General features: G+C 41.0%; 2 protein-coding genes across 2 annotated transcripts; one reads left to right on the forward strand and one right to left on the reverse strand.

Annotated features, from left to right (window-relative positions):
- Window positions 1-85: 85 nt before the first annotated feature.
- Window positions 86-9618, forward strand: LOC136447194 (uncharacterized). The gene is made up of 16 exons (XM_066445894.1): window positions 86-971; window positions 1660-1741; window positions 2094-2272; window positions 2456-2568; window positions 3146-3274; window positions 3845-3986; window positions 4206-4272; window positions 4433-4507; window positions 5767-6068; window positions 6645-6726; window positions 6812-6990; window positions 7706-7824; window positions 8277-8405; window positions 8520-8661; window positions 9080-9146; window positions 9489-9618. Exons 1-16 carry the CDS (start codon window positions 951-953, stop codon window positions 9581-9583), a joined length of 1923 nt encoding a protein of 640 aa, XP_066301991.1. The 5' UTR covers window positions 86-950; the 3' UTR covers window positions 9584-9618.
- LOC136446774 (fatty-acid amide hydrolase 1-like) lies at window positions 9619-20169 on the reverse strand. Its single transcript, XM_066445336.1, has 16 exons — window positions 19879-20169; window positions 18252-18365; window positions 17343-17399; window positions 16988-17077; window positions 16295-16431; window positions 15615-15821; window positions 14934-14971; window positions 14282-14406; window positions 13576-13701; window positions 13078-13178; window positions 12772-12871; window positions 12217-12257; window positions 11892-11931; window positions 11489-11600; window positions 11063-11208; window positions 9619-10550 (listed from the first exon to the last, which is right to left on the reverse strand). Exons 1-16 carry the CDS (start codon window positions 20086-20088, stop codon window positions 10437-10439), a joined length of 1758 nt encoding a protein of 585 aa, XP_066301433.1. The 5' UTR covers window positions 20089-20169; the 3' UTR covers window positions 9619-10436.
- Between the last annotated feature and the right edge of the window lie 329 nt (window positions 20170-20498).

The raw sequence follows: 20498 nt of genomic DNA on the forward strand, positions 1-20498 counted from the left end.
TTGTTGTGTTGTGGCATCGTGTTGCCATAATGGTTAGGGTGTTTGGCCCAAAACCCGGAGGTCCTGGGTTCAAATCCTGAGATATGTCACCGATATTGTGTCCTTGGGAAAGGCACTTTACACAACTTTCCCCACTCCATCCAGGTGTACAAATGTGTACTTACCTGACTTTGGTTGGAGAGGTAAAAAGGTGGTGAAAAGAGAGGAATGAGCTCTGCCTTCCAATATTGTGCCCTAGACACCATGGATAACAACTCACTGCCTCAAAAAGGCCATGGACTACGTTTTCATCATGCAATGTCTGACCATGAAGGAAAACTGAAATGAGTGATTTTACAATATGGATGGTTATAAATGTTGATGCTCAAATTGAGAAAACATATAATACAGAATTGGATAATTGTTGACACGCAAACTAAAAACATTCGACTTGATTTAAAAGAAATATTGTGCAGTTGACTAAATGCCTAAGCAGATGTCTGTCCGACACACGGGTCTAAAATGTTACCGACTTCCTCCCAACATCTGCTTGGAGAAAATGGTTGACCTAGGTCACGAATCTTTCATAACCATGGGTGACTACATTCCCACAGAGGGGGATAACTCTGGTTTGTTACATTGGCTTTAAGCACCGTTTAGACATTCTTTTGGATATTTCTGCAGCAATTTGTTATGTTACAGGTTCAGTAGATACCATCTACAAAGCTAACGTTTAGTTTTAAAGGCAGATATTTGGAGAAAAAAGTGGAAGAGTACATGTCCCCTCGGTCCATAGTGGCATATTCTTAAAACGGTGAATGAGGAGGATTCGGGCCTCCGGTGTGAAGCTGCAAATATTTGTACACGTACGTTGATCAAGTTAGCCGCAAAATCAAGCAAGATTTGCTGTTTGGAACGGCACAGACCTCAAGAATTATTGCTATTTCTAAAAAGAAGCCAGACGCAAAGGAATGATGAGCCGCGTAGCAGTGGTGAGTGGAGAGATACGGATAGATTATGTTACAGTGAAAGCGAAAAATTTTGGTCGCGGGTACTAGTATTTCATTTCGCGGTAGTTTCAACGACTGCAGAGACCAGTGCATGATGAAATTGATGATGAGTGAGAAAATGGAGTGTTCGCGGTGGTTTTAAGTTCGAGGTGAAGAGGGCACAATGAAATCCGTGAACACTAGACCACCACGAACATTTCCCCTTTTACAGTATCTGAAGGGGTTGGGGCGCGGGCGGTGTGTCTGTATTCCGAAAGTAGGTCACCAGACCATCTACTGTTTTGAAAGATAATTTACGTAAACAAATATAACTACTATAATAGTGGTCACTGATGTTAAGCAGAATGTGATTTTTCACCTCTTGAGGCCACAGCAATTTAATTTCTTGGTTTTCGGACTTGTGCAGAAAATGAATGGAGTGACTGTGGTAAATTTGGATTCAATTCGAAAGTTTTCAATTTTAAAACTTGTCTTCAACTGTCCACAAAATATGAGCATTTCAAGGTTGCTTATAGTTTGTGGGATGGAAAATGTAATCCCTTTTTTACTCAGAAAATATTAAGACTGGTGATTCAAGTAGGTGAATCCAATGGTGAATCTGAGAAGAAAGAAATTAAATTGGTGTGGCTTGAAGAATTATGATTAATATAAGACACTTTTCTGTCCTCAGGTGACTGGATCCAATAAGGGGATTGGGTTTGAGATAGTCCGAGGACTGTGTAAGCAGTTGGATGGGATCGTGTATCTAACAGGTAACTATGAGCATTGTTCTGCTTTAACCCTTGTCCTGCCTGACCCCTATATATTGGGGTACACTTTACAGAGCCTGAATGACACTGGGTCCTGTATTTGCGCGGGGTGGATTTTTTTCAACTGAACACATCACACTGCAGCGAAACGCACCAAATGCGGAAGTAACTATGCTACATCAGCGCAGTAAAAGGTTAAGGGCCTATGTCCTGATTAAGAATTCAAATTAATGAAATAGATTGCATACAAAATGCCAGCAGGATAAGGGTTAATATTCCAGGAGAAATGACATTCTTATTAACTAGAGCCTTCTAAATCCTTGTCATCATAACTGATAGATATTTTTAACCACAGCCAGAAATGAGAAACTCGGGCAGGAGGCTGTCCAGAAGCTGAAGTCTGAGGGCCTGAACCCCAGCTTCCATCAGCTGGACATCACAAATGAGCAGAGTATTCAGGCACTGAAGCAGCATCTACAGGACAAGCACGGGGGCCTGGATGTGCTGGTTAACAACGCAGGATTTGCTCACAAGGTTTGTTTCAATTCCCCAGCCAAGGCAGGAAAGCACAAGGAGAATGGAAAGTGTATGGGAATTTTTTGTTGTACTGTACTGTTAAATATATTAAGTAACCTTGGTTTCTCCATCAAATATTTTAATTTACCTCATCAGTTTGTGTGTTTCGTGACACTTTCTCTAAATAACTTCCTTTCACAGATGGCCTCTACTGCTCCGTTCAGTACCCAGGCAGTGGAAACTGTGGGCATCAACTTCACCGGGACACTGGCTGTCAGCAAAGCTCTACTGCCAATCATCCGGCCTCATGGAAGGTGGGTGTTAGCTCTGTTTCTTCTTTTCCAAACAAATAAGGTCAATGACCTGGACCAGACAACTGTCACCATGGTTGCTGGTAAAGTAGCAGACACCCAGTGGTGTGTAATGTAGCAACTGGCAGGACAGAGCTGGAGGGGCTCGTCTCCATTCATAGGAATCTGTTTCAGTAAGAAAAAATAGAGCAGTGATTTGTTAGGCTAGACCATGTGGAGGTAAACATTATGTGAACTTCGTGAAGGTAAACATAGATATTATTTAGGTTCATGTTAGATGACCTGTACCTAGCCCCTTGGGGAATGAATGTACGATAAAGGTATTTCATTAATAATCATGTTTTTGCTTGCAAATAATGGTACCTTTCCAGTGACTTCTATTTTTGTCCTTTAGGGTAGTGAATGTATCCAGCCAAGGCAGTAACATGTCTCTAGGTAAATGTAGTACAGAGATGAAGGCTCGCTTCAGGGACAGGAGCATCCAGGAGGAAGAACTTGTGAAGCTGTTGAATACGTTCATTGAGTGAGTATGGATGAAAACACTGGTGACGGGAACTCTGGCTTCGCTTCTATCCTCCAGGGTAGTGAATGTGTCCAGCCAAGTCAGTCAGATGTCTATGAGGAAATGCAGTGCCGAACTACAGGCCTGCTTCAGGGAAAGGAGCGTCCAGGAGGAAGAACTTGTGACGTTGTTGAATAAGTTCATTGAGTGAGTGTGTAGAAGTTGGCAGTCAAGAAATTAAAAAAAAAAAGTGGGATGGTAACTCTGAACAAGCTTCAAATGATTGAGTGAAGGAACTTAATTCTCATGTACCAGTATCTACAGACCATCATTTCAATTGGAAAGATAATGTAATGGTGCAAGAACCAGCAACAACCAGAGTTGAAAGATATTTTATTGAATCGTTGATGAAGGTTAGACATCTAGGTAATAAGATATGCCAAAAATAGTTACTCAAGCAACTGGATAAAATTTTGAACCTAGTTCTGCCAGATCTTTCCTTAGTCACTGACGAAAGATAGCGGATGCTGTTTGAAACATCTCACTGTTTCGAAATTTTATCCGGTTGCTCGAGAAACTATTTTTGGCGCATTTCTATTGAAGTTACAGTTAGACATGAAAAACTGTTCACATCTAGTCTTCTTCTGGACATATGTAAGAAGAAGAGCATACCTGTCTTTAACCTTCACTGATTTGTATGCAGCAAAACTAGTGAAACTTTGTGGAACATTACATGTCAGCAGTTTCTCTTTATCCTTCTTATATGCATCTCCATAGGACAGCCAAGGCAGGAAAGCACAAGGAGAATGGTTTCTCTGATTCTGCATACGGCATGTCTAAGATCGGAGTGACTGTTCTGACATTTATCCAGGCTCGGGAGATGGAGAAGGACTCAAGAGAGGACATCCTGGTCAACTGTGTAAGGACAACATTCTGCTGTTAGAGGAAGACCTTATTTTTGGAGCTTTCTTCCTTTTTATGTTTATAGACACTCATTATCCGTTGGATGATGTTATCTCATAGTTTCATCTACTAATGCTTTCCATGGAAACTGAGATTACTTCAATTTTGACAATGCTTGCTTTTTGTTGCCTTATTTTTACTTCAAGTTCTTTTTGATCTTTTTGTCTGTTTGTAGATGTGTCCAGGTTGGTGCAAGAGTGACATGGCAGGTTGGGAGAGGCCTCCAAGGACCGCTGCTGATGGTAGGAACTTTAATTTGTGTATTCAAATCTTGTAACAGCTGTCAGGCCATGGTTTTTGACCTGACACATGTTGATCTATAGAATTTATAGCTTTGAATTTAGATTGTAAACTTCATGTGTTCACTGTCTAACTGTTTCTATGTAACTGCCCTCTCCCCAGGTGCAGACACAGCATTGTTCCTGGCTCTCCTCCCACCCAACACTAAGGGGTCGCAGGGACAGTTCTTCTACGACCGCAAGCCTATACAATTCTAAGGGAAATGGAGATACATCTGTAATCATTTGCTCCACTTTGTGGATGTAGATGGGATTTAGCTCCACTTTGGCCTATATTTATTTATATTAATTCTCTTACTGTTTGCTTCAGGCTCAATTGCAAAGGCCCTTACACACATACATTTGTATACACATCTGAAAGCAATGATAATACCTACAGTACATGTGCATGTATCTACAATACATTAACTACTTAACAGCCGCACTATAAAGTGACCTCTTGCAGCCTGCGCACAAGGTGGCAATACTGTCGCCAAAACTGGCTGGAAGAGAAGGCTTACTATTGCAGCAAAAGTCTGGTGATGTTGTTCCCAGACACCAGGAGGCGAGCTGCAAACGAATGCATCAGCCTTCACCTCCTGGCGTCGAAGGTGTCAACACCCGGCTGTAGCCTTCCTCAGACTGAATGACCCACCATTGCATGTGACTGTAGTACTGAATGAGAAGTGCCTGGTGAATATTCAAACTCCATTGCCGCCCAATATTGAATGTTTTGCTGCCCCTACGGCTGCTGAATAGCTATGGGACTGGTGAGGTGTTATTGCCTCCCCCTGTACTTTGTGTTTCCTACATTATGGACTTAGCAGTTGAGACTTCATTATTGATAAAGAATGCGAGCCATATACGAAAAGTTACTAGTTCACCAACATTGGCCAGTAACCACAAGAAGTAGGCAATACAAGTCAACAATCATGTCATGGGCGTACATTAAAGAAATATCAGAAACGTATCTTGTCATAATTGGTAAGTTATTTCAATTTAGCTTAATTTATTCTTCAGGAGTTGTATCTTTGAGCTCCCCTTTCCACTAGATGGTGATCACTAAGTGACCAAAATCGGATTTGTGTGACCCTTGGTTTTATAATTGCAATATGATGTACGATGTTAACGTATTATTTAAAAGACAATGCATTTTATCTTAAAAGACAACGTTTTAGAAAAAAATTATTCTATGAATTTCGTTGATCAATTTGCCAGAATGACATCGGTATGCCTGAACATTTACAATTTAGGACTTACCAAGAGATGCACAAAAGTTACTCATTTTTGTCTTTCGGATTGGTTGGTCGCAAGGTGCAATTTAATTAGACAAAGGAGTAAAGCCTACAACCTTGATTAAACTAATTACAATTGAGAAATTGTGATTAGTTTAAGATAGATTAAGAAACCTGGAACATTTCCATGTGTAAGAAAGGAATGAGACACGTTATAGTTGCTGACAGGCCACAGTTTGTTCGCCCTGGTTCTGCTTGAACGACTGGTTGGACGTGTTTCTGGCAGAGTGCCGGGATGGTAGGAGCCGAGCTTGTGCAGTAATGCCGGAAGTGAACACAGCACACATACATTCACTGTGTCCCAAACAGCAAGGGTTAAAAACCCAGAGAGATCATCGACACGTACTTGAACCAAGTGAAGCCCAGCACATAGACACCACGTCTAGCGAGATAACAGACGTCCAACAACGACAACAAACAGCACCTACAATGGACGGTGGACAAACGGCGAGTCGTGTAGCCTTGGTAAGTGTGAACTGAGGAGCATTGTCATTTAATATTACTATATGGAGAAATAGGGAAGAAACTGGTAGAAATTGGCAAACATGTGGCAGATAACCTACCAGCCGAGTTATAGTATAACGTTACAGACAAGAGACAAGATCCCGTTTCAGTGTTTGGCCAAACTACAATGTAGGGCAAAACATCAGTCAAAGAACCACTAGAGGCAAAATTAGACAATTTCTCACATTTTCAATGATTTTATTTGACCAATTCATACCGTTGTTTCTGGTGGGGACCATAAAATTCTCCTTGAGGGAAAGTGTCGTGTTAAATAGAGGTCACTAATAGTACATCTGACGATTACCATCATGCGATTACCTTTGCTCTGGTCTTCGTGCGATGGCGCCTCCTTAGCATCTTAAACATGTAATATGCAAAGTATATAACTTTTTTGTAATCCATACAAATTTGGTCAAAGTCCAAATCTGAATGTAGTTTTCAAAATTCATTTTTCATTTACAATTCCACTCGGCGATAGGCATGATGTTAAAGTGTTGCACCGCATTAATGAAATGATTATCACTTCTGCATTACCAGGTGACCGGGTCCAACAAGGGGATCGGGTTTGAGATAGTCCGGAGACTTTGCAAAGAATTCGATGGGATTGTCTATCTAACAGGTAAGTATCTGAATACTGCTTATCCAGCATAACGATGGTCTGTGATCTTTAGCATCATTTACCAAATTAAATCATTGATTGGCAGATATTGATGAGAAACTCGGGCAAGAGGCTGTCCAAAAACTGAAGTCTGAGGGCCTGAACCCCAGCTTCCACCAGCTGGACATCACCAATGAGCAGAGTATTCAGGCAATGAAGCATCATCTACAGGACAAGCACGGGGGCCTGGATGTGCTGGTTAACAATGCAGCATTTGGTCTCAAGGTTCGTAGTTTCCATAATATCACATTTGTCGCACGTGGTTTTGTACACCATTTCATTAAAGCTGACACGGCTGCCCATTCAGCCTGAGTAAAGAAAAGAGAGCCCCCTTGCAACTTCTTGTTGTATGCCACCATAAATTCAATCTTTATCTGTCTCCCGGATCAAACTTTTATCGTTATGTTCTAAAAAGAGGCTTTGATTGTTGAGTGTAGTTTCATTCTTACTTGCCATTTTCTTAAATCTTTCAATACGGTGCTTAATTTCATTTGGACCAAGTTTTTTTGTTGGCATAGTTATTTTCAGGCTTATCCTCAGGCGTGGCACAGATCTTGCTTGCACTGAAATGACCCTTTAACAGATATTCTCCATCCTACTTCCTTACATAGTGTTAAGTCACCGATCTTGTACCCCTTGGGAAGGCACTTAATACGACTTTCCTCACTCCACCCAAGTGTGAATGAGTACCTGACTTCGGTTGGGGAAGGTCGTATTGAGGTCACCTGGTGGCGCCGAATGGCAGCCACCCAGACTCTTGCGACAGTTAACATTCCACAAAATGCAAGTGTGGAGCAAATTTGTATCTGTTACATATGTGTATTATGTGATTGTAAACCCTGCACCAATTCAGCACTAGAAAGTCTGCCATTGCACGGGTAATTTCTAACCAATAAAAACATTATTGCTAAAGCAAAATTGCGTTTTTTTAAATCCACAGCCTGAGCTAAGAGATGGCGTTCCCTACGCAGTCCAGGCGGAGAAGTCAGTCGGGGTCAACTTCACGGGAACCCTGGCTGTCAGTAAAGCCCTGCTGCCAATCATCAGACCTCATGGAAGGTGGGCGGAGCTATCGACTTTCAGTATCTCACAATGAATAAAAAGTCTATTTTTACACAACCAAGTGATTTATTCAACCGGCGTTTCGGTGACCATCTGTCACCTTCATCAAGGTAATGCTGACTGGTTCTCATTGAACTGTAGCACAGGTGTCGCTGCTTATGGATGCGTTCTCAAACGCAAAGTATTTACATATATACACTATCGATTGAATAAATTGTTGTAAAAGAGTCTTTCTATTCAGTGCCAAATATATTACTAGTATACACATGTCACTGATTCTGAGGTTACTTGCTTGAATTAATTTGCCATTTTCCTTCGACGGAGGCTAAATTGACAAGTCTGAAATTTCTCCGGTTTCTCATAATGCGAACACCAAAGTTTAACGACAAAATCTTCACAACATTATGATTGATGTATCTGAGAGTGACGAACTTCATGTCATTTTTCAGGGTTGTGAATATGTCCAGCCAGTCTAGTAACAAGGCTATACGGAACTGCAGTGCCGAGTTGCAGGCCCGGTTCAGGGACAGGAGCATGGAGATAGAGGAACTTGAGATGTTGATGAATAAGTACATTGAGTAAGTATGTGCCAAACCCAGAATATACAATGTTAGTTATCTATTGTATTTATTAGATTTTCAAGTAAGTATATAGGTGTGCCATGTAAAGCTTGCTTATTTCTGTTTCCATAGTATGGCCAGAGTAGGGAAGCACAAGGAGCATGGCTACCCGAACTCAGCCTACGCCATGTCCAAGATCGGAGTGACGTCACTGACGTTCATTCAAGCACGGGAGATGGAGGAGGATTCCAGAGAGGACATCCTGGTCAACTGTGTAAGTACAGAAGTGTGTCGTCTTGACCTAGCCTGGAGTCCAGCCTTGCTAGTTAGCTTTGGCCCGCTCCCCAAGATCCGCTGGGTCGCGGGCCAAAGCTAACAAAGCTGGACTCCAGGCTTGTTCAAGACGACAGCCTGTGAAATATGTTGGCAAGGTTTGTCGAGCATTTCCCACCCTGGGAGCCAGAGTACGTATGGGGGGTGGGGGGGGGGGGTGTTGTTAGCCGGGACCCCAGCAACAAGGCCCATAAATCGAACCCAGCAGGTCCACAGAGTTACATCGCCTCGTAATATTTTTAACGGGCCATGTCGCTAAAGGGCCCGGTTCATGAAAGCTCCACGGTACTCTGGCTTCCAGGGTAAGCTTTTTCGTGATTATCAAGCAATTATATGGTAGATATCTCTGTTTGTTTCAGTGTTGTCCAGGTTGGTGTAAAACTGACAGTGCGGGCTGGGAGAATCCTCCAAGAACTGCTGCTGAAGGTAAGGCTGATTCCTTGAATATATGGCCGTCCTAAGTAGTAATAATCATGGCCATTATCGACATACAGGTCTATCGTCTCATGTCGCTTCTTATGGTTTTCGAATTAAATGAAGTCTTCTACACAAATAGCACGTTTTGTAGCCTTTGTTGACATGTTATCAAAATCACAACAACGTCATGAAAATAAGTTATCAATATTCAATGTAGACTACAGTCTATCTGCTGTACAGCACTGGGCTTGAATGGAACTTAGGAATCTACAATGGCAATAGTTGTGGTTTAGAATAAATGACTTTTTTGTTATTCTTATATATAACTTGTTTCTTCCTGTTCCACACCAGGTGCAGATACTCCAGTGTTCCTGGCCCTCCTCCCGCCCAGCACTAAGGAGTCACAGGGACTGATGTACCACGACCGCCAACCAATACCGTTCTGACCTATCTAGAAGTAAACTGCAAAATATACATTGAATAGTGTTTCATAGTCTTTATTTTGAGTTATTTCGGCTACATTCTGCATGGAACGAGTCTGTAGCTTGTCTCACAACAGCTACACTCTGCACAACTAACTCACTACAATTCAGCACCAAGGACACTCCCTTCCAGCAATCTATAAATATGATTACTGGACATCTAGTTTTTCAGACGATACCTATATCCACCCGTTGATGTTTGTCCGCTGCACTCGGAAAACAGATTATTTTGAATGTGCGATTACTATTTTCATTATGACAATGATAGATTAGAAGCTCATTTCGATCTTGCGTATACAACGGCCCCTTAAGCTTAATTACTCTTGGTATATTTTAGATAGAATGGATAAAACAGAATTAAATGAATATCTTACATGATACATCGATAATAGAATATAATCCCACAAACATACAAGGGCGTCGACAGAAAACAATCATGTAAGGCTCATGAAAATTGATGTTGTGTTGCCGACTAAGGTGCTGAAATAAATAACGTTGGTAGGTAAGGATTCTCTCTCAAAAAGAGATTTCACACCTCTCACATATACAATACAAATCAATACCAATAACTTCCCACAGTAAACAAAATGGTGTTCGTCACTGCCTGTGTGGATCACAAGCTCAGTACAGTATGGTTTCAAGGCTTCTAAGACCTAAATCTAAAGGTTAAAATGAGAGGACCTAAATTATTATTTTTGTTCTATTTTTGTCCTGATATTTAAAATCACAGCCCGTCTGGTTATCAATAGGCCTTCTCGGTGATGTAATGATGATCTAGAGATAACAGAGGATGACGTTTTGTGATGGTAAGAATAAGTTACATTGGGCACAGAGTCTCCACTTCCTTCATGAGCCTGAGGCACCTCTCCTCCTGCCACGGCAGCGCCACACACTGGACAGCCACGGGGAGACCCACTGCACCTTTAGTCGTCTGTGGGGGAACAACAAACTTTATTATTACCTCCGAGGAAACGAAGGTATCATAACCTGTTGCCGTGCTTATTTGTGTTGGTGTTCGTCTACAGTTATGTGAATATTGCAGCACGTAAGGCGAAAGTGGTGTAATACAATACTTGAAGATTTGGGAGTATGGTTTGGTTCTGGTCCAATGGTGTTGTAGTTGAGAGCCTGGGTGACTCATGGCTATAAGCACACAGTAATGTCAGGGCGTCATGGGTACCCACGTAGAGCTTATCAAAACAACGTCCAAACAATTGTATCAGGCTCTTGTTCATGATATAACAGACACGGGCAAACATACTACACCTTTCGTTGTTGATGGGAAACAACAAACTTTCATGATATCAACTTTTTTGAATGCTAGAAAGCAAAAAGAATAGGAAAAAAAGAAGTATTTTCTACTCGAAACTGTTTTCCTATATTGATATTTTGTCCCCAAAGTCTATTGTTTTACATCTGGCTGTTGATGGGTTTTTTTCCTACCTCTTTCATACTCCTGTCAAACGCGTCGTTACCATAGCCACGCCAATCATCCAGTAGCCTGTCATCCTCCTCTGTTACCGTGGTTACAGGAACCACCCCGGCAGGAAAGTTGAGGAGGTTGAAGAGTGATGTGTAGGCGGTAGCCACTGTACAGAATCGATGAATACTGCCTTCATTAACTCTCCACATTAAAAAAGACCATTACAACAAAACGTATGTTTGCACCATTACGATGTTATACATGGAATGTTTTTCCACTCAACAGACTAGAAGAAAATGGCCACGGAAGACATTGTGGCCATGACTATAGACAGGATTCATAATGCTTGTGTCAATGGGGTAAATAATCTAAGGGACCACGAATATATATATATATATATAAGCCACAATGGTCGGATGGTAGTCAGCATAACAGTTTGAACGTACCCAGTGTCTTCCCAGCATGCTCTGGCTTGCAGGCAGGCATGCCCAGTGCTGGGCACAGAAGAAGATCTATGTTCTTCTTGTTCAACTCGTCCACGAATTGCTCTATGTACGTCTGTGGAAAAATGTGTGTGTGTGGGGGGGGGGGAGGTATGATACATAATGTGTATAAAGACGACAGCTACATTGTGTATTAACTATATAAAGTGATTTGTTACCTTGAAATCTATCAAAACAAGTAATCGTTGTACTCGTCTATATGTTTTACTATAACACTTAAGTTTAGTACATTATCAAAAGTAAGAAATACAAAGTGAAAACTAGTCTATCACAAGTAAGGCAAGTTTATAAACAAAAAGGAATAGGACCAAGAAAAGCTAGTGGTTATCAATGAAATATCTCATACCTCCCTCTCTGCTAACCTTTGCCACAGATCATAGACAGACCTAGGACAAATAGGAGAAACATTGAATAATTTACTAAAACCCTGTGTAATTGATCACTAATGAAGTTTATGTTAAGTTATTTATTTTGTATCCTGATTTGTTATGATTTGTCATGTTACGTAGGGCTCCCTTGGAAATCAGTTACCTTGTTAACTGAAGGGACTACCCTAAAGATTGATAAATAAATAAAAAAAACCTGCTAACATTTGTAGACTAATCAAAAGCAGCTACTACAACCAAATATATCTTTATATGTTTAAGTCAGACGGTATTTAATCCACCTACCCAATCAACCTGTGAGAGATACTCCTGGCAACTCTTGGCCACTGGAAGACAATGGAAAATTAAAAACCATATGTTATAGAGATCCATCTATAGCTTGTCGAAGTATGCTGTGAACAAACAAACAAACAAACAAACAAACACACCCAGCCAGCCAGCCAGCCGACCACAAAAACACTAAAAACATATCATCATAACATTCTTGGAGAAGGTAACCATGACGTAAGGATACATCCATTAACATAAACCTATCTATAAACATATTCAGTTACATCCATATTTTCTGCCGGGAGGTGCTAGTGACTCAATGACGTGCATGGATTATGTCATCCAGACACAAGTGTGCACCAAGGCGGATGGTGTTCACCCTGTGCTATTATTAGTTGATGTATGAGTGACTTGATGCATGGCAATAGAAGTTTCAGGATTAGTTGATGATCTCCCTGGTACAAGCACTCTGAACATCTTGATCTATCTTTGGACATCTTTATCTATCTTTGGGCATTTTTATCTAACAGTATCTTCGGAATAGAACACACATGTAGAGAGTACACTTACAAATGGCTTGAGAAGGAAGCCTACAATCTTGCGCAGATAGTGAGGCATTGTCCACAAATAGATTTGCCCTTCCAGGTATTCATCTATCACCTCATCTTTCCTGAAACGTTATTGACAAGAGGAGTACACATCAATAACAGGTTTGACCAACTAAAGATAAACACTTGTTGCCAAGGTAACGATACAAGACGTTGTTGTTCTTAGATACATGAGATACATTAGATGTGATAAATCAATTAATGATAAAATTCCCCAAAGCAGGCATTAGAGCGTAGATGGCACTTCAAGGCAATTGTAGACACTCACAGCCACTTTGTTGAGAACGTGCGTCCGTTGTCAGCAGTGAGCAGTCTCAAGGTCATGTCGACAATGGCTCGTAAAGCATCCGGTGGATCAAAGGCAACCAACTGAAGCAAAATTTAAGTCCTGTTTCAACTATCACTCATATATTCCAAATACAAATCACCAAGAATGTGAGTAACAGCAAACCACCATAATGCTGATTTCTAAAAAATTACATTAACAGCTAGTGTCTCTGTGTCAGTCAAAATGTAACTTTGTTCTGACTATGATTCAGCTAAAGAAGCACCTGGATTTAGTCACGATGAATGCTCCTTCGTTTTTGAGGCTTAAGATTAATTGCTCAAGATGGTTTAAATCTACATGTATGTTAATGGTTTGTACAGCTTGTAAGCCTAGCCTAACCCTAACCCTTCTCCATTACACTAGCTTTAACATTAAATATGTCCATAACTCATGATCTGTAACTGTTGCACAGTAGTAGTAGTAGCCACTGAACATTACCGTGTGGCCAGCTTTCTCCAAGGCTTCCTTTGCCATGGTGACAGCCCTCCCCATGGACGGGGTGGGGGGACAGGAATGTAAGCTGGTGAAGTATCCTATCCTCATGGGCTTCTTATCTTCATATGTCTTTGTGAGAAGATATGAAATGTGACAAAAACACTAATCATTAAAACGTGGAACTATTCATTAGCCACTGCCTCAAAAGAAGAAGTCAACCACCACCAAACATCAGATAGATCTATAGATTAGGCAGTTTGTACATTCCCAAAAGCTTAGTCCTATCTGTGTGACTCCCTGCGGTTAGCCTTTATAATTTAGGTATGCGTTTGCAAATAAAGATATGCTATATTACCGACAAGAAAACATGTTACCGATATGACATTGATACAGAATAATCCAATGATAAAACGATTAACTAACAATATATCATGGAAGCCCATCTGTTTTGGTAGTAAGCATAATATTTCCTGGCACGTTTGACCAATTTCTGACGTCACGTATCCGCAAGGACACGTTTCAATAAAGTCACGTGTCTGTAACTCTCACGAGTTTACGTTCGGAAGTGATTGGTCATCTGAAGAAGGCGACAGTGGTCGTTGAAAATTTGATTCGTGAATACCTTAAGTAGCGTTGGAAGAACTTTTAGCATTGCATTATAACTAAAAACAGGGTTGATATACTAAGTAGTCTATAGAAAGGTTCCCACCTCCTGCCTGAATGGCATGGGTACAACCTGTGGGTCCAGTTGAAACATGTCGGGTACCAGCAGAGCCTTCATACCCAGGGCTAAACTGTCCACATCTCTAGCCATCAGACCAGGAGTTGAAATAACTGAGCGGAAGGAGGAGAATCTTGGATTATGGTTAGAATAAGGACTATCTATTGTCTGTAGGACTGATCCAACCAAGTACATGTATGCACAAACTGCGTGGGTAACACCCGTCCTTGGTGCTGAATGCCCCCTACACTTAAATTCAAGCTTTAAAGTTCATTTGTGTTGACGGAAACCATTCTGAAGCAAAAATCAACTGTTATTTCCAGCACCAAAATTGAACTTACCCAAACTTCTGATTGTATAACCATAGTCTTTGTCGAGAAATGAGAAAAACCACCGTTTTTGTGACATCACTGTTGCATAATGCAGATAGAACATGTGGCTATGTTAAAAATTATGAAGGAAAGTAGGAATTAGCATATCAAGCGTTTGAGTAAGCGTTGATAAGGCTAGCTTAACATAGAGAAGTATATGTCTGAGTAGAAGAGTTAGAATAAGTTTTTGGATAAATATGAAATGTCATGGTTTGATCAGCTGACCGAAGTAGAGGAAGAAAATGGAAGAATTCAGACAGCTCACTTACCTCCCTGCACGGGAGAACCCTTCATTAAACCCCTGCCACTGAAAAACATACCAATGAACATCACAACAAGGAGGCTACTATCAGCAGTGCAGTATCGGGAAAGACTAGTCAAAGCTATGGCTTGACCTTGATCTTATAGCTATTCAAGACTCGTATAGACATTCATAGCAAAGTTAATGTAAGGTGCAATGGCCTAGTCGGTAGATTGTTTGCCTTGCACTCGGTTGGTCGTGAGTTCGATCCCCAGCCGGGTCATACCAAAGACTTAAAAAATGGCACATTCTGCTTTTTTTGCTTAGCACTTGGGAAAGAGTATGGCAGTTAAACACACACCTCTACCAATGGATTAACCCCCTGCTGTATGTAGTGATTGCACAAAGTTGTTTGGCCCAGGGGCTATTGAAATAGAGATGGGCACCGCCCTATGAACCATCTGGTGCAGGTATTACTTTAACTTACTAATGTAAGGCACATCTGCAATTTCAGCACTGCAGTTTTTGTATGTTCTGCCAGAGGGGTGAAGTCTGCTACATCTTATTGCCCTGTTGATAATCAGAAATGTACTTTAAACTAGAAACTATGCTAAAAAAAGGGCAATCAAAAACATTGCACAAGAAAGCTATATACAGATGCAGCTAAGTTAACCGAGGTTTTTACTTCATTTATCACACTTATCTGTACCTGATCCTCTGACCAGTTGGCTTGAACCCACAGATGCCGCAGAAGTGGGCAGGGATCCGAACACTTCCCCCGACGTCACTTCCGAACCCCAGGATCGACCCTCCTCCTTTGACCAAGGCCGCCTCCCCGCCTGACGACCCCCCTGGTGTCCGCGTGGGGTCGACTGGGTTCAGGGTGTTACCAAAGACTGGGTTGCTGCATCCGATACTGCGTAATGGCATAACGTCAGAGGGATGCATTGAAAATTATAAAGTTTAAAGGACTCTAGAAACTGTAATTCAATGGCATTTTTCTCCTAGTAGCCAGGAGAAAATATCACCAATACAGTCCAACTAAATGTATGATCAATTTAAAAAGATCAGAAATTATTAACTTTTTAGTCGATGCTTATCCTTGCAATATGAAACCTGCATGGTAATTCAATTTCATTGTCTTTACTAATATGGCATGTAGATGATGAATCATACTTCACTAAGCAAAAATTACCCTATGTTAACTCAAACCCTGACCTTGGCTGACATTCGGCAGTACTGGTTTCAGTGATCGATTTCTGACTGAAGTTTATTGAGAGATGGCTGAATGTCAACACCACAAATTACCATATAACTTTGCATAATTCATTCTTTCAGTCACACCCAAGGTACCTTAGACATCATGTTTCGTCTATTAATTTTGCCTACCTGAGTAGAGTCTGTGGAATGTTGGTTTTAACAAAAGGCACGGCCCCTTGTTTCTTCAGCACCTGGACAATAACAGCGTCCTCATGGTCAGCAGGAGTGTCCAGGTACTTTGTCACGCCCATGGTGGTCACCATGCCCTGGACAGCAGAATTAGATCAATGCATGAGGGAATGGGTGATTTTAGACATGATTTTGAACAATTCATATACAATAGATTTTATGTGCATGTACTTCGAATATTGGTATAGCTCGTTATCTGCCCATGTAAAAATTCCAATGTACTGTCTTGTCCTTGTCAGCAGGACTAGCCCTTTGAAATAGCAACAGGCTAGTTGGGCAGCCCTGGTTGTGTGTGCTGAACAGCCAAACCTATAAGTAGATAGATAAATGGGTGATTGAATGAAAAAGATGAACAAATGACTAGATTGTGTTGTAAATAAGATTGTTATCCTGTAAGTAAGGATGTGTAGTAAGGGGGTGAAGCTTGCTATCCTGATTGCCTTCTTCTAGTTCTTTTAGTCAAGATACGGACGTACAGGAGATTGTGTAATCTTCAAGCAGATCTAACAGTTGCAAAGATCGTATCAGACTGGCAATACGAGTTTCTATTGCAATGAAAACTCCTATTGCCAGTTGGATACGGTCTTTGCAACCGTTAGATCTGCTTGGAGATTAGAGATTGTGCACTTCTACCTTGATGAGGTAGTTTTCCTTGATGGAAAAAGGAACACCGTGTAGTAGTCCCAATGGCTGGTCTGCCGCATCCACATTCTGAGCTCTGACCTACCAGACAGAAAACAAATCATCATTACCATAATGTAAACTTGAACCTGATACTGGACTGACTGTGAATAGTGCACCACTATTCTATTCTATTCTATTTGTATTCTATTCTATTCTTTTCTTATGAGAGAAATAACGGCAATAGATTAACTTTTTTTTATATGTAAAGGATCGTTTTGTTTTACATGAGCAGAAGTAAATTAGAATAGGAAGCAGGTTTATGAATTTACACGACTAAGTTACATAGTAGTAACTGCTCTCTTACCAAAGCATCTGGAATCGGCTCTGTCAGACAGTTGAGCTCATCATTCACTGCGGTCGCCTGAGGTGGAAAACAAAATAATTTTTTTTTCAGAACTACAGTGTGTCATAAGTTAGTTACCTCGGGGAAGGCAGTTCACATCTGACGGGGGTACTGTTTCTGGTTGTGCCTGTGTGTTTGCACATACAACGCAACATCATTTTGATGGATTTGTATGAATTGTGGTATGCGGGTAGTTCATGAGGTCCTGAACACACATTATAACCCCCCCCCCCCAGCAGTATTTCCAGGTACTGTAGTATTACAGGCTGCCTCCCTAGAGATAGTGTAGTATAGTCAATGGACGACTGGACTAGCCAACAGCTAGACAAATGATCTCTTATGGAAGGGAGATAGCTGGGATTGATTTGAGAAGGGAAGAAGAGAAGGGTCACTAACATTTGTAACGGAGAAGACTATGGCCTTAAAAATGATAAAATCTGAATAATTTACGGAGGAAGGAGATCGTCGATTTCTTGTTAGTCTTAAGCATCAGCTCTTGGATAACTCTCATTTTACAAGCATCCATTGTTGCCAACGATTTAACGCAGCTGGAGATTTCTTCATCTCCGCATTCAACGCTGTGTATATTTCCTAGCCTCTACCAGGCTCCAGAGGCGGCTCGAAAGAGTAGAAATAGGCCAACTGGACAGAAAAAAAACATGCAAGAGGAGTTAACCTGCTATAGGGGTACAGTTTGACGCTCTGTATCCCTATAACAGATTAACTCCTCTTCCATGATATTTGTCTATTCAACCAATTTCTACTCTTTCCAGCCGCCTCTGGAGCCTGGAAGAGCCTATACATTTCCAAGAATTTCACAGTATTGTTGTTTGTTTGTTTGTTTGTTTGTTTATTTGTTGACACTCCTACCTTCTCCTGGAACGCCTGTAGCACCTGCACAGCTGACAGCTGCCCATCCCTCAGCTGCTGGCTGAGTTGGGGCAGGGTCAGGGACAGGATCTCCTTCCGTTTGTTTGCTGTTGGCTGTACGTGTTGATATAACGTTAATAGAACGCCTCAAATCATGTAGTGAAATGTGTTTCAGGTCTCAAGGGGACACACCCCAGTTCATCTCGGGTTTCAACTCGAGGCTGTACACCCTAAATCTGGCGATTGTTTACCAGGGAATTTAATTCTGAAGCAAAATGACTGTATATGTGACGGAAAGATACCCATTATCGATATACAAAAGAATTGATTGCCATGTTGAGCACAACACCTTAGGTATAATCAAGCTAATTACAATGAAACACAAGGACTTGATTTCTTCTTTGGATAATCAGTTTGATGTTAGTCATGGTGCTTGGCGCGCAAACAACGTCATCATTACAAATGGGGTGTCAGTTCAACGGACAATAGAACACACGACACACATTGCCTATCTTTAAAATAAAACAACATATATCTCTAGACAGATGATCGTGTGGAATTTCGGCACTTTTTTGTCAGGACCATGAATGTACAATCAGGGAATATAATTCTGAAGCAAAATAACTGTATATGTGACGGAAAGATACCCATTATCCATATACAAAAGAATTGATTGCCATGTTGAGCACAACACCTTGGGTATAATCAAGCTAATTACAATGAAACACAAGGACTTCATGTGTGCACCTTTAACTGTGTAATATTCTTTGATGTTGCTTGATTTCTTCTTTGGATAATCAGTTTGATGTCAGTCATGGTGCTTGGCGCGCAAACAACGTCTTCATTACAAATGGGGTGTCAGTTCAACGGACAATAGAACACACGACACACATTGCCTATCTTTAAAATAAAACAACATATATCTCTGGACAGATGATCGTGGGAAATTTCGGCACTTTTTTCTCAGGACCAGCTCATATACGCAGGCCTGGTACACGACCATGAATGTACAATCAGGGAATATAATTCTGAAGCAAAATAACTGTATTGGTGACGGAAAGATACCCATTATCCATATACAAAAGAATTGATTGCCATGTTGAGCACAACACCTTGGGTATGATCAAGCTAATTACAATGGAGCACAAAGAAAATAAGGGATATCTCCAGACAGCAGATCGTGGGAAATGTCGGCAATTTTTTCTCAGGACTAGCTGTTACATGTATATGCAGGCCCGGTACACGACCATGAATGTACAATCATGGTAAATGGCAGTACCATTGTAACGGTTAACAAATACGTTTTCTAATGATAGATAATACAATAAAAATGAATAAACCTACAACGGAACATGATCAACCGAAATCAAGCTCCCAAACTTCTGTACTGAGTTTGTTTTTGTACCCTGTCTTGTGGTTAAATGAAATGAAATGAGGTTCCATATGTTCTACCTTGCTCTTCTTTACTTAACACTGTTGATAATCAACCCATTTTTTCCGACCAATCGGTGAAAAATTAGTCTTTACCTCAGGGCAATGCAATTGTTCATGAGAGAGATTTAAACAGACCAATCATATTTGGTACACCGATTATGAATAATATAAGAAGCACACAGTGCGACCTCACCCCGGTGATTTCAACTGCTACGGATCTCTGAACGTCTTGCAAGGCTTTCCGACTTTCCTCCCTCTTCTTTAAGGCCTTCTTCTTCACCTGTTGTTTACGGTAGACCTTCAGACCGACATAACAGCTCAGAACGCCGGCTGACACCGCAGTAGTGTATGCGACTATAGAAGCATTCACCCTCTCCATTATAACGTTGTAGACCCTATCCATGATGAGCAGTTGTGTATATAACACAATATCAACAGTCTCAACAGTTCAAAGGGCAGAAGTCAAAGAAAATCAGATAAGAGGGCACGCATTTTGGCTGCTACCAAGTGGTTATTATCTAATCTTCAGATACGATTTTACCATCTGCAAAATGGACAATGGTTTGAGAAGAAGGGAGAAACTGTTTAGTACCATGGACACCGCAGTGTAGGAGACTATAGAAGCATTCACCTTGTCCAATATAACGTTGTAGACTCTATCCATGCTGCGTGGTTATGTGTAACGTATGTCAACAGGTCCAAAGGGCAATTTATTTTTTTGACCAAAAATGAGAAAACAATTTCTATTTCGGTTCTTTTTCACCCCAAAAAGCTATGATGCCTTCACATATACAGCAAAATGGCGACGGACAA

Source organism: Branchiostoma lanceolatum, chromosome 13, assembly GCF_035083965.1.
Source record: "Branchiostoma lanceolatum isolate klBraLanc5 chromosome 13, klBraLanc5.hap2, whole genome shotgun sequence".
In the NCBI taxonomy this organism is placed as follows: Eukaryota; Metazoa; Chordata; class Leptocardii; order Amphioxiformes; family Branchiostomatidae; genus Branchiostoma; species Branchiostoma lanceolatum.